This window comes from Falco peregrinus, chromosome 7, assembly GCF_023634155.1.
Source record: "Falco peregrinus isolate bFalPer1 chromosome 7, bFalPer1.pri, whole genome shotgun sequence".
Classification (NCBI taxonomy): Eukaryota; Metazoa; Chordata; class Aves; order Falconiformes; family Falconidae; genus Falco; species Falco peregrinus.
In genome coordinates, this window is record NC_073727.1 from 14,537,210 (window position 1) to 14,556,091 (window position 18,882).

An 18,882-nucleotide genomic window follows, 5' to 3' on the forward strand; every position below is an offset into this window, starting at 1 on the left:
ACTTTTGCTGTGCTTCAGGGAACCTACGTGAGAAAGCTTTTGTGCTGATTTGTGAATAACAACAGGGATAAATGGTGTTTCTCTAGCTTGTCAAGTATTCTTTTCTTTCCATCCACGGTTTGAGTTCTTGATCTTGGTGAAGGTATTATTTAATTCCTGCATTTCTGAGCCCTTAACCTTGGACAGATACATAATAAACTTGTATTTAGGCACTACTGGGGTGCTTTAAGCAAGTTGTTTTTCTTTAAAGCTAAGAGTGACTAAATCTGGGAAGTCTGTGTTCTTCCTCCTGGGAGTTAATAGACTTCACAAGGGATCTTGAGACACTTTGATAAGCCTTTGAAGTTATTACCTACTAAAGTTTTGCTCTTGCAGAGTGCTGAACGTTGAATTACTAACTGCTTTTAGAAGCAATGAGAATGGATTCACAAAACTGATAGAGCCTTGCCTGTAATTTCTGCAGAAAAAAAGAACTGAATTTAATGGATAAATTGTGTTGCTGGGGAGATTTTGGTTCTGTTCCCTCCTCTGTCACCAGTTTGCCTTGTGATTTGTGGTAGCATTTTCAGTTATGCCAGTCACATGAGATCAAAACCCATGAGTCAGACTCCACCCAAATCATGAGCCTGGCTTCCACATCCAGGAGCTCTGAACAGAGATCATACGGTACTTTTTCTTTAGTTTATCTTTTGTTTCTGGAATTTCCTCTGTCTATTCCCAGTATGTCTCTAGCAATTAATGTTTCCCACTCTTTTGGAAGTGTTGGGAAGATATTTTGACCACTTGGGGCTGTTGGAGGCCTCGTTTGACTACACAATTTTTATTTTTGATCTCCAAGTGAATCTTATTTCTCCGAGACTTCACATCTTCTGTCCCCAGTGACTTCTGCATCCCTTAGCTTCACATGACCCATCCCTTCTTTTTCTTCCTTGCCATTCAGCTGCTCTGTCCCTACTTTAGTCCTCCCTGTTATTGAGAAGGTCTTTCACCATTGCCTTGGAGAACATGTGAAAAGATGCAGATCTGTGTAGCCCTTGAGCTTTCTATGAAAATATATAATTAGAGGCAGCAGGGCAATGGTCTCCATGAGTCTTTTTCCTGAAAAAGATGAAGTTGTTACTTGCAGCACAAGAAGCGGGTGATGATGACATGCAGGAGATTGCCTCCATGCAGGATGGAGACCTGTGGGAAGGCTGCAGCTTTGTGTGTTTTTGTGAGACAAGATGCTTCCCTCCCAAAGTATTTGCAGGACTTGGCAAAGCAGGGTTTTACACTCACTTTGTAGGGAGTCAGGTGAAGAATGAATCAGAATCAGTGAATTTATGAGCCAAAGTAAATCCAGAGAAGGTAAGATGAGAGTCAACCCTTCTGTTTACAGTCTTTTGCCCTCTAATTCAGTCATCAATCTGTTTTTCTTCAAATTTTAGGTTTGTAATATATTGTTCATAGACTGCGTTAGCCAACTCCATTATGAAGGGTGTGATTATGATTGAGATGGTGAAAAAGCCAAGGGTAAATCTGGCATCGTATCGCTGTTTTCTCCTATAGCATTTGCCTCTTTTCATGAAGGGTAAGAAGTTAAAAGTTCTTGGCAATGGTTTAACAACCCAAAGCCAAATCAACAAATGTGACTTTACAGTAATTATTGTATGCAATACAGTGGTGCCTGGTATTCCCATGGTAACATTGTCTTTATTTTGCCATCAAATTTGCAGAACAGAGCTAACTAGTTAATTAATAAAATTTTGCAGAACTAGGCTACTCACACCTCAGGCAGATGAGGAAATGCATCTTCTTTTGCTCATCCTCATGTCATGCCACGCTTTTATTCACATTGTTTGCTGGTTCTTTATATGCCATGTGCCAGGCATATTGCAGATCCGTAATTTCAGGTAAAAGTGCAGCCAAACTGTACTCCCATATCCAAGCACCTCTAGAGTCTGAGTGTTTGAAACAAAATCTGAACCCAGAGAAAAAAAAAATTATATAGCCCTAAACTTTAGAACGAGTTGCCTCCAAGCCTTGAATCTACAATCTTTCCATATTTTGGTGGATGGAAATCTAGCATTTGTTTTTAAATCCAGAATCATCAAAAGCTGTGTTCAAGACATAAGAAAGGTTCCCGACGCTTACCAGAAAATCTTTCAGATAAGCATTTCATGCACAAGGCCTGAATTTGTAGCAACTGGACACATCTCAAAATGTTTCTAGTTGTGCTGTGAATGTTTCACAGAACTGCAATAATTAGAAGTGATTCCTTCTTTAAGACAGAGAAATGCTACCTCACAGCTTGAATATTAATAAGATAAAATTTATGAGAGCAAACAGAGTAATATAGTATTTTCTCCAAAGGAAAAGGGCAAATTATTTGCTTAGCTCTTTCATCAGCCGTTCTTGGACACACACTGTGTGCATAAAATACAGTTATGCAACCCATGTGGGTCAACAGCGGAAGGTTGGTTGCTTCACCAGGATTATAAGAATCTTTTAAACACAATGGCACCACAAATTAAAATGGAAATCTATCAAAACCATTATCGTCCCGAAAGCTTTGGCCACAAGCATAATTATTGTAGAAGGATGTTGTCCTTGGACACAGCTTTGGCTCAGTTTAGCTAGTGTTATTTGTATCCCTGCATGGCTCAAAGTCAGAATTTGCATGGCTAAGGACCATAAATTTTTAGAGGAAAAAATAAGCTGTTTCCTCAATGCTAACATTAGCAGTTTTTTATTGTTTTGTAGTGGTTTGTAGGCAACTCATTAGGTACTAGAGATAGGAACAGACTGAACATGATGGCTGAAACCTGCCTTGAATCTCGGAAGGATTCAGATGGAGATTTCTGCCTGGATCTGCTTGTTTGTGTCTGAGGCTGTTGCTTTACTGGATGTGAACAAGAAAGAGTGAGTGCCCAGGGTGCTTGGGTTTAAATCTAGATCTGAAAGCCCACATTTTGCACTGAAGCAGATGTCGAGCTGACAACAGCTGCAGTCCACAGACTTAAATAGAGTAAGAAACCTGTCCTGAGTTTTCTAGTCTGTCCACAAAGCAGGCAGTGCCAGAAGGATGAGAGCAGTTGAAAGGATACACAGTCTCCTGGATGTTGCTTGCCATCTGCAAGGGACACATCTCTTTTACACAGAGCTGCCCTCCAGAGAGGCACCGGCTTGCTTTCTCAAGCTGCTGATGAAGGCTGAATCCTGGAGTAACTCCATTCTTGTGTTGATGATAAACTGTATTAAATAACAGGCACTGACAGTTATTTTTAAATGGGTTATTTTTCTTTCAACATCCAATTTTCCATCTTGAGGGAGGTAAGTGACTAACAAGTCTGAAATCTATTTTTCCTCTCTTTCCATCCCTCAGGCTGGTATAGATGGAGAAAGCATTGGAAACTGCCCATTCTCCCAGCGTCTCTTCATGATCCTGTGGCTTAAAGGAGTTGTGTTCAACGTCACCACTGTTGACCTGAAAAGGTAAAAATTGTCAGTTTAATTTAAAAGAGTTATCTGATCCAGTGTTTTCCCTATAGAAAGGCCCCACCAAGTTCAATCAGATTTGTATCTAGCCTAGAGAGTCTGCGGTGCACAACAAAATAGTTGGGATTCAGGTTTGGGGTTGTGTTTTGTTTTTTTTTTTTTTTCACTTGTGGAATGTTTTTATATTAAACAGGGTGCTTGGGGTAGTTTCAAAGTCTTCTAACCGCAAACTACAGGAAAAAAAAGAAGGGCAAACTGATTTTGTAGGAACTATAAATATCTGTGCAACCACCTGAACATAAAGATCAGTGATTTCATGACTTTTTCTCTCTCTGCAGAAAGCCAGCTGACCTACACAATCTGGCTCCTGGGGCCCACCCACCTTTCTTGACTTTTAATGGAGAAGTCAAGACAGATGTTAACAAGATTGAGGAATTCTTGGAAGAGACTCTTGCACCTCCAAAGTAAGAACCTGGGATTTTTTCAGTCAATATTCCATTTCCTAGGAATGAAAGATGTCCTAAGAGGAGTTCCTAAAAAGCACTCCCTCCTACAATCTTTACTTACAGGAGTAATATTTATTTATGAAACTTGCTGGCTTCAGTGAGATGACTTCCATGTGTGAAGGGTACTTGTATGACTAATGACTGCAGAATGTTTTCTCTGTACACATTTCAGGATGCCCTTGTATGCAGAATTAAGGAGACCAATACTAGAAAAATGTTGTAGGGGTCTGGTGTCCACATTTTATGAAGCTAAAAATAACTTGGAATAGGTGCCATGAATTGCCACACAAAATATCTGTGCCAGGAAAAGCATTTTACAGTGAAAACCTGGAGGTTTCTGAGCTGTACGGTGTATTAGAAAGGCTGGAAGGGGGCTGATTACAGAGTATGAGAGGCTCTGGAGGCGGAAAAGTGCTCATTATTCTAGTCAAGAAATGAAAAGAGCCCATGACTGGAAGTTATAATCAAACTAATTCAGATTAGAAATAAGGCACAGATTTTTTTTTTTGTATGAATGATTAACCACTGGAACAAGCTACCAAGGAAGGTTTTAGATTTACCAGATATGCCTTAGTTAGTCAAACATTTTGGACTTAATACAAGGATAATGGGGGAAAAAAATCGTTGGCTTGTGATTTGGACCTTACAATCTATGAATCAATGAAAATTGGCTTGATTCCATATGGAGTGTTTTACCTCCAAGCGAATCAGCAGCTATAGGCTAGTCTTGAGGCAAGAGAGCAGATATTTAAATTTTCTATACTCTGGTCCAAGACCACTGAAGTCAGTAGGAGCTGTTAGTTTGTGTTGGTCTTTCAAATTGATATATTCCTTTGCACCAGATGTCTATAAAAAACAATTCAGAGACTGAAAACTTTGTGTTTCTTCACCTGGGTAATACTAACATGCCTTGCTATTATATCCTGGAGTACATTTTCAGCGCAGGGAATTAGACACAACTGCCATTCATAATAGAGGGAGCTGACTGCCAAACTCCCCTGCACCTTTCTAGAAATTTATGCTTCCTTCTGATTTAAGGCCACAGTATCTTGTATCATGGCAACATAAAGCACCAGTGCAATTACCTTTGTCATGAAGCCATCCCTGTGTAACTATCCAAACGCCCGCCTTGACAGACACAGATATTATTAAGAGGGACTTGCCAGGCTGTTGTCAAGTGTTAATTGCAGTTCCTTGTACAGGGCTTTTTTCTTTCTTCTTGTAAATTATGTTTGTAATCATCACTACCTTTCTGGTAACAAGATGTTACTCTCCACACTGTGTCTCCCTTTTCAGGTACCCCAAACTGGCAGCTAAGCACCGGGAATCAAACACTGCTGGAATTGATATCTTTTCCAAATTTTCTGCATACATCAAAAATACCAAGCAGCAGGATAATGCTGGTGAGTAGGATCATTACCAAAAGTGCCAGGGAGTTTTTGTGCTTTGGAGTGGAGGAATTTTGCCATTCTCCCATTCATTTTTTTGTAAACTCTGTTCATACGACACCAAGTACTGCTGCTGATCAGCTGGAGATGGTTGGTTCAGTGGACTCAATTCACATGTCCATAGCTGAATTAACTACATCTACACAAATAAATAAAACAGGCCACAGAGTGTTAGGCAGCCCCTTTACCAACTGCCATGACGTGGCTCCTGTCCATACAGCCCAGCTTCATCACCAGAGCAGGATCCCATAGTGATTACTGGAAGTGGCTGGTGGCCTGTGCCACCTCCTCTACCCTGCCCGTGCACTGCTTAGAAGGGTGTGTGTTGACTGGACCCAGAACTGTGCTAGTACTAAAAATCTAGCAGTGAATGGCTGGGTGAGAGCACCTCATGTCATGACCCTTCATAATGTGTTAGATGTGGCCATCAGACTCCTGGCCCACTTATCTCATGATTATGTTGTGCTGTTACAGCTAATTTCCTCATGTAAATGGAGTTATATCAAGACATTAAATATAATTAAATGAAAGATGAGGCTTTAAGAAATGTAATTGCACTCTGTAAGTTCCAGACTTCCCCTCACCTGTTTGTATGTCCAAAGAAACAACTCCCTTCAACCCTGAAGCTGGATGCCATGCATATTTACACGCATCTTACTCTGTCTTAGTGAAATTGCTTCCCTTCTCCATATTTCTGTCCTTTCTGAGCAGCAAGACTTCAGCTAGTCTAAGCTCCTGTTGCTCCGTAAAAGCTAATGGATTTATATTGCCATATCCCTTGAGATGATCTAATGGAATATTTGCAGTCACTCGCTAATGTACATCTTACCTTTTATTACTAGTTTCACAGACAGAGACCTAAGGCATGTTAAACACCATGAGCTCCTATCATATCGTTCAGAGAAGACTAGATATTTTTCATGTTTCAGCTTGGCCACAGAGCTCATCTGTGTGATTATTTCATTGCCTGGGGCTTACCCATGAGATGAAAATGGGTAAATGATGATTTACGTCAGATAACAATCTGCTCCTTAATACTGTTGTGTTGTTAACAGAAGGAAATAATTATAGTGCTTTGCTTCTCAGGGATGCTAAAAAGTTATTTTTTTGTCTAGTGCTAATGGGGTGCTCAGCTAAACTCTGTAGGAAGTTGTAAAAGGAAGGTAACTTAAGAGTTAGACTAAATAGATGTTATAGTGAAAATAAAATATATTGGCCATTTACAAGGAATTTTTATGGTCTGCTCTGCAACGGTAAATCTTAAACTCAGCTGTGCTGCTCCATGCATTCTAAACCAGCTACAGGTATCTGTCCACATGCATAATCCCAACACACCGTTTCTCGGTGACTCTGCAATATGCAAATCCCTGGACTCGTAAGGGCTGGCAGCTCAACCCAGTAATTAATGGCTGTCCTAGAGGTGTCTGTATCTGGCCATAGGCAGAACTGGAATTCCAGGTCAGATGTCCCCTACTGTGATAATAAGGAATCTAACCCTGCAAAATCTTCATGATCAGGTCTCCACATTTTTAATAGCTGCATTGTGATTAATGGGAGCTTTCCCTAGCTCTGCCTAACAAACTTGGTTTACGTACTCTTGAAAATAAGAGAAAAATGCATCCCAATGGCAATTTAGCACAGCAAGGTTATAGAGAAAATTGCTGTTAAGCTGCAGGAGAGCAACAATCTTTGTTCCCTGCAAACGTCTTCACTCTATTTTGTTAGGTGGTTTGTGCCCTTGTGGTATCCAGACACATTGCAATCGCTGAACATACCGATACACAGCTTTCCTCTTTGAAGTAGAGAAAAGTTTTTAGCTTATTTTTTTACAGCTGGAGTGCTGCAGTGCAAGGAGAATAAGGCAGAAATGTGCAGAGTATAAGTAGTACATACATGTTTTTTCTAGCAACAAAGTACCTGAGGACCTTGGAGTCCTTGGGACTGTCAGCACAGACTTGGGCCATGTGGGAAGCAGACCTCATTTTCAGCAGAATAATTGTCTTTCAGTTTTCAGGGGCCAAGAAAGAATAGCTTTTCCTTTATCCCAGGGACATTTTACCCACTTTCCTATCTGGTTCATCTGAACATAGAGCAGTTATTCTGAAGGCTGCTTTGGATAGCAGATAATGAGTTAATTAAAAGGTAGTTGGGTTAGATTTCTTGAGCAGTGAAAAGACTAAGTGCAAAAAAGAAAGGACAACACCACTGTATACATATTTCCTAATGAACCTATTTCTTTTTGATAGGTATTTTTAAAAATTGCAACACCAATCAAAAAGGGATCTGGGGCTGTAGCCCTGATTTGATGCATGTCATTTTGCAGCAGTTCTGGTGCATTATCTTTCCTATATAACAGCAGTAGTAGTTGCATATAGTTCTCTAATAATAAAAAGCATTTTGTAAACATAAAATTACTTAGGAGAGTGTCCACTTCCCTGTCTCCATATGAATATGTGAGAATATTGATATTGTCATGAATATCATGAATAGGTGAGATCCAAAAAGAACAGAGATTGCTGCTTGTGGTTATCTTAATCAGTTAGTGTACACCCCAGCTCTCAGATAAAGATAATACATGTCTTACAGTCATCCTTTATACTGTCTTCTAGCTGCAGCTGACTCAAGTGCTTGGGTTAATCTGGAAAGCCACACCAGTGACTGGACATCAGTTGCATATGATCAAAATACATAAATAGAAAAAGACTTGTTAATAAATAAAAAATAGAATGGATAACCCAGACCATTATGTATATATTAAAAAATCTTAATTTATTTTAGTTGGGAATAGGGGAATGCTGGATGCCAAGTAAGCTAAAGCTCCAACCATTAGGTTGTTTAAATTATGTTCTCTTAACTTGGGAGTCAGGGAGGCGAATTCATTAATTCATGGGCTATCAGGTTGTGAATTTGTAGCATCAGCCTATCTCTAGCTATGAGAAGTGTGGGTTCGGTGTAATTATATATGGTCATTCTTCATAGCATACTGATTTAACAGAGACCATGAGGTCTAAGCAACGTGAGCTCACACTACAGCCTGTGGCTATTACATCTTTGTGGAAAAGTGGTGTAAAGTGGTTGGAATAGTTAATGAGATTTATGCAGTATGAGGATACTGGATGTGAAAATTAATGAGAACCTAATGCACACCAAAGATAAGCCCAAGCTGGTGTTCCTCCCAGGAGGGTTTACAGCCAGGGTCATGCAATGATTTCAGACTTCAACTGATGACATCATTTGGCTATGTCCTTGTGGTGTTCCCCATCCTGAGAGGTGGTGAGATGGCACTGAGCAAAATGTTTTGGGTTGGGTTTGGGTTTTTTTTTTTTTTTTCTGATAGTGGGGAAATTACTGAAGAAAACAAAATTTGTGATTTCTTGGTTTAATGTGTGTCTGAATTCTTGCATGTAAATGAATAGACAAAATGATACATACGTCTGTCTGTAAGATTGTGATACCCTCTGCTGGCAAATATGTGAATGCATAAAGCAAGCAGCTTTACAATCAGGGCTGAAACATCCCCTTAACAAAATAGGTTTCCTTCTATCAAGACAGTTTCCTCTTAACAAAGGCCACAACATCAAAAGAGAAGTGTTTCGTAGTAACCTATCAATTTTGACAAAGTTTTCATGGAAAAAAATCATGTTTTTTCTGGATGAATTAAAATTACTTTGAAGTAAAATGCTTTAACGTTACAGAGAAAAATAGTACTTTTTTTTTCTGTATTCGTGCAGTATTTCATTAGCCACACACCGTTATGTTTTATGCCTGGCACAGAAGCAGGTGATAACCTTCTGCTGTAAGTCTGTATGGCAATATGTTATTGATCATGATTCATTTACTTACCAAAGGTATTTGGCAGCTAGGCTGCCCTGATTTAATAGTTCCCTGAATTTCTGATTCTTTTTTTCCATCTTTGTTTTCCTAACTTTTCTGTCTTATGATATAAAAACGTTGAAAGGTTTGGAACGGGCTGGCGAGGGCTGTAAGCCCAGAAGCAAACACACCCATGCCATATCAAAGTCCCACCACTTTTAAGCTTCTTGAAAGGGAAGGAATTGATTCCAGATTCTCAGGATGTGGCAAGCTGTGTTTAAAGAAAGTGTGTGCGTTTATTATTTCAAGTCAGTTCAATTACAACGGGCTTGATTCCTTCCACCCCCTGTGTCACTTGATAATTTTATAACAGGCCTCTCTGAAGGAATCATCTCATTGTGGAATTAGATCTGTGCCTCACTTCAATAGCACAACTGGGTTATTCAGTTCTCTGGCCGCTGCCACCAAGCTTTGCCACTTGGATTTAAAATGACAAGTGCTCATTCACAGAACAGGAGTCCTTGGGAGAGTTTAGTGGCAGTAGTCTTATACATTATCTCCTCGATGCTCTGGCTCAAGGTTTCATGGCCAATTTGAGAGTTTTGGGGTTGGTTAGTGATTGTTTAATACCTAGAAGGAGATCCTGTCTGAGCACAGGAAAGCAAACCAAGGTCTTCTGTGCTTACATTGGTTCCTTTGGTTGATGCTGAGCCAGTCACTTAAGCTCTGCACAGTAACCAGGGTAGCAACAATTTATATATTCATTGGAGGAGGATGAAATTTAATTAATTGGAATGCTGTGTACATATTTGGTATCCTGCTTGTTTTTTCTTGTGAGCCTGTGTACTGCAAACCAAGGGGACAACCTATAGTAAGCACCCATTAACTGTCCTGCCTAAAATTGTAAGTTCTTTGGCTCATAGAATGAGCCCTTTGATTTCATTTATGAGTTTAAAAAGTTGTTCTTGAATTGAGTTCTTAGGGGGCACCAGGTCCAGTGTGGGTGGGCGCATTCATTAGTGGTACGGAAGGATATTTCACTGTACTGCTCTTCAGAAGGCACTGAGCTGGGAGACCACCAACATGATTTCATGCAGAGGAATTTCCAGCCGTCTGACCAGAGAACTCCACTTGTCTGGTTTGGATTTACATCAAGAGGCCAAAAATAAAAGCACATTTAAATCATTAACTTACATGTGATTAAATACCGTTCACCTCTTTCAGTAGCTACATCACACTTCGTGGTTAAGTGCATGAGGTGGAAAATGTCTTTCTTCGTGTGCTGTGTATGTGCGTATACAGTAGATATGTGCACACACATATAGGGCTGGAATAAATAGGCCTACATCAGTCTGATGCTGTGCAGTTACTCCTGCTGAGAGTCAGACCCATAGTATAGGTACATGCACAGGCTGAACAGTGTGCTCTGATTCTTTCTAGAAGCCATCACGTGCCTCCTTAGATAAACAGAAAACCAGTTCACTCCAAAAAGCTATGCAGAATATTTACAGTAATAACAGCTCTGTGGTGCAAACCCCTCATGGCACTTGACCTGATGCATGTAGCTGAGGCAGGAGCTTTGCAATGCTGTGGGTCATCCTGTGTCATCCTGACAAGCATGGTCTGCTCTGGTCTCCAGCAGCAGGTCAGTGGAGGAGAGCAAAATATCTTTCCCCAGAGCATATCTCTGTGCTTGGTGGGGAAGGGGTGGCAGTCCCCTCGCCTCTTCCCAGCCTGGCTTCTCACATCCAAAGTGGTCAGTTTATAACTGTAACGTGATGCAGCTTGTCCTGAGTCTTTGATCCTTCTGGCTTATTCTGTGCCTGAAGGCTTCACCCTGTGCTCAGCAAAGTTCCTGGCAAAGCTCCTCTTGACTTTAACAGGGTGCGTTTGAAAAGCTGTTTGAACGCCCTTGTATCAATGGGGAGTTTCCTGTGACAGGGATCTTGGATCAGGCTCCAATTCAGGACCAATTAATGCTTTATGCTTTTTGTAGAGATTTCAAGGTGATATATATATATATATATATATATATAAAATATATATATATATATAAAGGTATAAATATATATATGTATGTGTATGATGTCTGTATAAACTTGCCATTAAAATTTTTCCTTCTTCCTTTTTAGTTGCAGAATTTCCCTTTTCCACGACAAACCCCCACACCTGTCCAAGGCCCAGCATGAGCCACAGCTTGTCCTGTGCTGTGATGATATTAAGTTTTCTCTGTCATGCAACCAGGAAGAACTAGAAATAGCTTTTAAAATTGTTTTAAAGAAAAGACCTCGCTTTGTGGTAGAGCACATCAGGATGACAGATATTTAACTTAGGCATTTTGAAGCACAAAAAAAGCTATTTCAGAACATTTTAAGCAAGTTTTTATGGCTCCCTCTGAGCTGAATACTGTTGGGCTCGCAGTAGCTAAAGTGCCTGGCAGCTTTACAAAACCAGCCCTAATATAAAAAATACCCAGTCTTTAAAACATATGTAAAATAGCTTTTCTGCAACATTTGTGGCACATAAAGTACCAAATACATGTTGGTGAGTGTGATATAAAGCTTTTATTGCCATTCATTTGGGATGACCCATATAACTCACTCATGATATGTTAATAAAACTGTTCTCCACTCTGTCTCTTTATAAAAACACACATACAAAGACCACTAAAACAGTGGTGATAGCTGTGTGCTAACTTGTTAAGTAGTGCTGTAAGTTGCATTTATCATCTGTCCTAAATTGCTTTATCTGCTTTCGGCCCAGTAATCAAAGACTGACTCCAAAATACTCAGAAACAGCAGTTTTCAAAATAAGTTTGCTTTCTGAAAGTCCTCCTCAAAATCATGCTGGCTGGAGGCCCAGAACCATCAATATTCTGTCTGATACCAGTGACAGCCTTAAGGACCAATATCTATTGACCTGCCAAAACTAAGAACTGAAATTTTATGCCATTGGAAGGAAAAGGTTTTCAGTTTTCTAAAATGATAACAAACCATTATCTTAATCTCAAAAATATGTACATTATTGGGAATGTTTCTGTACTTTCCTGTCATTTAGGTTTTTCCCTTCTTCTAAGACCTTGCTAATTAAGGTATGAAAATTTCCGGCTGGAAATGTGGAAAATACTATTTGAAAACAATACAAAACTAAAACTAAAACTCCATGTAAGTCCAGATGCGATCAGACTGCAAGCCCGCCAAGGCAGGGACTCGGTATGCCTGATGAGCAGTCTTAGATGCAACCATTCTAGGAACAGTAAATATTTACAATTAATGTACTAGTAGACATTTCTGACACATCTGTGCTGAAGTAGCTTTGAAGCCATAACATACCATAGGCAGGTAGAGAAAAAATGAAAGAATGTATCTATTTGTATAAGTTCAAGACACAGAATATGCAAAGCCCTAAAGAACAGTTGACAATATGTACTGAAGTCAATGAGGTTAATGATGTGCTCAAATTAAGTCATGTTCTCAAGCCTTTGCTGAATCAGGGCCTATATGCACAGGCCAGGCCTAGACTAAAATACTTGCAATGGGAACAGTAGTTGGCAGACGCTTTTCTTTTAAAGGGAATTATTTCCCCCGTGTGTTTGAATATTCCTCCAAGTGCTGCTGGCTTTACTGGGATGCTTTGTTCTGTTTCCCAGCCGAGCTCCCATGCTTGCACACAGGAGCAGTAGCACAGCTGGAAGTGGATTAGAGCAATCTGGCAGCAGCAGTCCTGGGAGGAATTAAGCGCCTCGCTGCTGGAATGGGAGGCCTAAATTACATTATTATTTAGAATTGAGTTTTAACTTCATTGCTCTACAGTTTTGCCCTGGTGGGTAACTGCCCTCGCTGCGATATACTTGGTGCATCTTAAATACGTTCCCCACAGCAAGGACACAGATGAAGTTACGGCATTACTCAGTAAAGTGTCCAAATCTTATATAAGCAAATGTCCAGATTTGAGCACCCAACTGGTCTTATTGGCCTGAGAGGATTGTTCACAGGTTTATATTTAGCAATTGTAGAGCAAGCGATCACATGATAGAGAGCTCAGTGACTGTCTCCTGGAAGTCAGCTTGCAAAACTGTTGATGACTTCAAAGGGAGAAGGATTGGCCTGGAATCTGTTTTTCCCAAAACAGACTTTTTGTTTTATGCATGCAAATGTTCGTCATAAAATAACAGGGAAGAGAAGAATGAGACATAAATGAAAATCAGTGTTGCTAATTTTCTTTATTAGATCAGGTCCTAAATAGTTGACCTTTAGCTTGAAAACAGTGCTGGGAATAAGGTGACTAAATGGGAACTGGAGACATAAATCTTGTCTAAATATCCTGATTCTTCTGATTGCAGAAAAAAATTATCAGAATTTCATGGAGTTTGAGGCTAGAAGGATCTTTGGATTATTTACTATGATCTGCAAATCACATCCCAGCCAGTTTTGCCCATTGAGCAAACATAGTATTTCATCATTTAGCACAGAAGTTGTTTTCCATGAGAGGCAGAGACTAGAAGAAACTGAAGTGTCTTTGGAGCACAATGCCCCTCTGAGGGGGGAATTTACTGGATAAGAAATGCCTAGCTGATGGCAATAGCTGGTCCATATTTTGCGCTGTCGGGAAAAGTAAATCCCTGGTGATTCAGTCAGTCAAAGCTGAAAACCAAATATTTCGTGGGCCTTAACCTGGAATCAGGATAACTCTAAACATGTGAGGAAGGCATGTACTCAGCATCTTGCACCCCTCCAAGGCATTGGTACCACCATTCCCATCTATAGCAGAGAGTGACCGTGGTTAAGCCCCATAACACTTCTGATTTAATTGCATACTGGGAGAAAAGCTACAGTGATCTTAAGTCTTGAGGCATGAGATTTAATTACAGTCATTGTCTTAATGTTGAGTAGTGAATTCTCTGTGGCATTGATGGTGGTACAGTTGATGGATTTTAAAGTGCCATGACCTGCCCATGCAACTCTATCCTCCTCCATCCCAATTTCTCCTATTGCTGCCATTTCTGGATTAAAGCCTGCCTTTTCTTAGTCTCATTATAAACACCCCAAGAAGTAAGATCACCTCCCCTCTCTCCTTGTTTGTTCCTTAAAGAGTTCATTGCTTTAGCAACGTGGAAACTGAATTTGTCCGATTTCCAGCCATTAGACCATTTCACACCTTTGTCAGCAAAGCTGAAGAGTTCCCTCACACTTCCTAGATGTTTTGTCCACAGGTGAGCATCCGTGCACATTGGCCTCTCAGCCTTCTCTCTGATAAGCTGAATAAATAGTCTTCAAACCTGCTATTTTAGGGCTTGTTTTCCAGTCCTTGAGCACCGTATTATTGTTCCTCTTTGACCTCTTGCTGGAATTTCCAATGCCTTTTTTAACTGGGCACACCAGAATGGGGGAAAATGTTCTTAATACTTTTTGCAACAGTACAGTTGCAACAGAGGGAATATGATCTCCCTACTAGTACTTGAAAAAATTTTTGTACATCCAGACATAATTATAACTCTTTTTGCTTCTGCTCCTTTCAGAGAGGTTAAGCTGAGGAATTATCACGATGAACCCTAAGTCATTTCATGGGGCTTGAAACAAAAAAATCTCAAAAGCAGAGAAACAATGGAAAAGAATTAAGATGTGAGTCATTTGTAAATCTCATCGTCTCATTTTCTTTTTTTGTCTCAGTAACAATTTTTGAAGACAAAGGGCAGAAAATACTGGAAACAATAAAATAAAACAGTTTGAGACTGAGATTTGCTCAGTGAACTCAGGGATTTTAGAACTCAATAAACTTTAAAACTTCATCCTCAGGTGCTGCTAGGTAGGCATTGCTGTTTCCTTCTCATGTGACTTCACCACTGCTGAAGTTAAATAACGTAAGTTGAAAGCAGTGGGATGCAGTCAGGATTATCCTGGTGTAAACAAAAGCTGACTTTATTCCTCTGTATGCCTGGCTTTGAAAGAAATCGACATTAAAGACGCAAGTGCCAGCAGCCTGTAGAGGAACAATCTTTGCTTAAATATTAGAACACAAGGGGTCCCCACAGCACTGTAGCTAAGGCCAGTTGCACTCTACCAGAAGCTTAACTTCACTCTTATTTTAATACAGAAACATGTAGTTAGTTTTTCTTCATTAGTCTCAGAATCATCTTGTTGCTCTTTGGTAGTTAAACAAAACTTTACATTCTGAGTAAATACACAGCATCTTAAAAATCAAGATACCAGAGTGATCATACTCATAACATCTAAATATGTGGGTTTATAACCTGAAGGGCTTGATGGTGGGATTGGTGTTTTTTTTCAGGTTTCTGATGCAAATCATCTGCTGCTTGTCTGCAGTTGGTTTAGGGACACCTGCATAAGCCTAGCGTTGCAGAGGTCAGGATTAGACCCTCGGGGACGTGCTTTAGAAATGATGCTTGTCACTTACGTGCTGCTACAGAGTAACGATGATTTGTGAAATGCTAGTTAGGCACTGTTCTTCCTGGGGCACTTGTAGGCCAGTAGTTTTACATTCACTTGCTTCCTGCCCTCAGGGTCACGTGGACTCCTAAGAGATTTGGAAATGAACCCTTCTTTTTGTGTCATTTGAGCACCTGGGTTTTCTTCTTAAAAAATAGCATTTGAAGGTGCTCCAATTGCATTCTTCGTGATAACGTTACAAGTATTACATTTATTTCTTGCCTCCACTGTGAAACCAAACATGAAAAGGGAAGGAAGAAACCTCAGTTTTCAGAGTAAAAGTAGAAACAAGTCAAAAGAAACTTTCTAGATGGTTGAAAAATATGTGTTTAATTTTCTTTTTAATGACATTATCCACTCACCTGTTTCACTGGGTTTAATTTGGGAGTAGGACAGATGGTATCACAAAAATAGGAAGATGCCTCTTCTTTTTGTTACATTTACTGTTTATCCCCCTCTAACCTGAAACCTAAGTCCATGGCTGGCTCATTACTGCTTTTACCAATGTAAAGTTTGTGGCTGAAGAGCACTATTATCCTTATTTTGTATATAGGAAGTTGGAAGGCAGAGAATTTAAATAATTTTTATAAGGTCATGTAGAAAAACTTGAGAAGAAGAGATTCAGGCCTCTTAAATCCAGGTAACCACTTAATCCTTGGATCGTTGTGTTCTGTCTTGGGAAAGAGTACCTGGGGAATCCCTTCTGTGGACTTTTTGAGACAGGTCTGTCAAAATACCCCAAGCTGTTTGGGATGAGGCTCTAATCAATCAATCCGCATCATCAAGGGTTTGTAGATAGGGTGAGGAGGGGAGGGAGGGAAAGAGGCATGATAAAGGAAGGATCATCTCAGCTAAGTCTGCCTCAAATTTATACATTAGTCATTCAATAATCCTAGCTTCTTTTGTTATCACTGGAGAGGGACATTTCTGAAAGGCAGTTTGGTTTGTCTTAAAATACGGATCTAAAGCTGGGAGAACTCCCTTTAGAGGAGCTTGTCTGTCATTGCTATCTGTAAAGGAGACTTGGACAACTAGGTTGGACTAATGACCTAACGCCTGGATGGCTGGAGTTAGGCAAGGTGGATCTTATCTGTAAGTAAATCAAGAGATTTTTGATGTGTCTGGGTTCCTAAGGTTGCTGTGGGTATCTAACAGGTGTATTTCAGCTCCATGTTCCTCTGACTCCTGGATGTAGTGCTCCCAGGATTTAGCACCTCCATTTGTCTCGCTGGACATATGCAGAACATATGCGCCAACATATATGGAAAATACGTACCTATTTATACCTGGTTTAGACCATGTCTCAAAGGCAGCTTATGGCCAAAGTTGTGTGTGTCTTTGCACATGTGCATCTGTGTTGGTGTGACTTATTCCACTCCCGGTGTATTCTCACCTGAACACTGACCAGAAGTAAAATATCCCCTTTCAAGTCCCAGCTCTGACTGATCTGGAGGATGAATATGAACCCCTGTCCCCTGAAAGAACCCCCTAACAGGAAAGTAGAGTTGAGGAATAAGAGACACTAGTCCATTTCTCTCCTGTGTACCCAGCTAGGCAATTTCTGATTCATTAAGTGAGTAGAAACAGGCAGATCACAACTTTTCAGCATGATTGTATGGGTATTTACCTTTATTGTGGGAACATGCACAAGTCTCTGTTCCAGTGGATATTGAATTATTTATCTGGAGTGGAAGATCTTTAATAGGACAGGTGACTCACTCCAGAAACTCCCTTTGGCCCAGAGTTAGGCATCTAAATGCCTTGAATGCATGGGAGCATACAACCTCCATCCTTCTCCTCTGCATTTCCAATGACTCTCATAGTGACTGCCCACTCATTTGCCTCTCAATATAGAACTGCTCAGAGCTGGGAATTTTACAAGGCAGAAACATGCCTGGAAAGGGTGTTGCAATGCTCAAATGGGTGATGTACTTGCCCTTTGGGGAGTGAGCCCTAATAGTTAAGTAATTAAAAAAAAATGGGAGGTGTTATCCTACATCACTTAGGTGAACTGTGAAATTATATTCAAAGAGTAGGATTCATCTCGCCTAACTTCACCTCCCTGAAAGTTAGGTGTCTAGTCTGAGCTAGTCCTTTAGGCTTTGTCTATAATCCATGCAGTGAGAAGGGCATGTGTGGGGTGAGTCACACCAGCTTAAATCGGGTGTCTCAGGCAGTTGGAAGGAATTGTCCTCTGGAGATGCTTAGTACCTCTGAGCAGAGAGGGAACCTACATAACCGGCTTAGACAAGATACCTGAATGGTAAATGGCTAAACAGAAGAAATCAAGGCAGCACTCAAATCATCAGGGGTTATATTGAAATAAGGGGGGGTGTGGGGAAGATAAACTGTTCAATATGTAATACAGTGGTTCTGCATATTGAAGTCACAGCTCCTCCATGTGAGAAGGATTAATCTATACAGATTAAAGTTACAATACTCTTTTGAGCCTGCCTGAAAAAAATGAGCAGGATGGAGAAAAAAGAGAATGAAAATATGAATCCTTGGTCTTTAATCAGACTGTCAGACTAGTAAAAAGATACTATTTTCTTACCTTAAATTGCTGTTTCTTAGCTGGTTTCCCTCTCCTGCAAGAAAACAGTATTGGGTCTCATATAATATCAAACTCTCTGAATCTGGAAGTGATCAGGAAAGGTGATTTGTTTTTTTAAAGGAAAAATAAATCTCAGATTGTTTGCGTGAGACTGTGAATATTTATGTACTGTTCCCCTTCTTCCCTCATTGCATATTTCACCAAGTTCATTTGCATGTGTTACAGGATAAATCTTATTGGAGGGCAGTGTAAGAAAGCAGTAAAAAGGAAAAGCATCAATCAATGATCCAAGGTAGCAGCAGGAATCATTGTTCATTTTTGTACATGGATCATTGTTTGTTGAACTTGCCTGGGCTTGACAATTAAGAAACTTGCAGTTCTGCCGAGGTCAGTCTCAGGTGGTTTCAGCGTATGGCTACAAAAGTCATTATGTTGCTGGGCGTCAATGACTTTGAAGCCTTGTTGTCACTGTGCTTTGAGTGGTATTCACTTATGAAGAAGGCCATATATATTTTACTTTGGTTTGGAGAAAATACTTTGTGACAAAATGTTTATTTGACAAGAAATGCCATGGGTGGTGTGAGTAACCTCAATAATTGGCAAATGTGTGTTGAATTTGGTGAATAATGACTTGTTTT

At 40.1% G+C, this 18,882-nt stretch overlaps 1 protein-coding gene across 3 annotated transcripts in view; it reads left to right on the forward strand.

Annotated features, from left to right (window-relative positions):
* CLIC5 (chloride intracellular channel 5) overlaps positions 1–18,882 on the forward strand; it is a 93,865-nt gene that overhangs the window by 58,793 nt on the left and 16,190 nt on the right. For all 3 annotated transcript variants that reach the window (XM_055810696.1, XM_055810697.1, XM_027789220.2), the window contains 3 exons: positions 3,365–3,474; positions 3,816–3,941; positions 5,280–5,386. In XM_055810696.1, the coding sequence (XP_055666671.1) occupies positions 3,365–3,474; positions 3,816–3,941; positions 5,280–5,386 (343 nt within the window). The remainder of the gene's footprint in view (positions 1–3,364; positions 3,475–3,815; positions 3,942–5,279; positions 5,387–18,882) is intronic.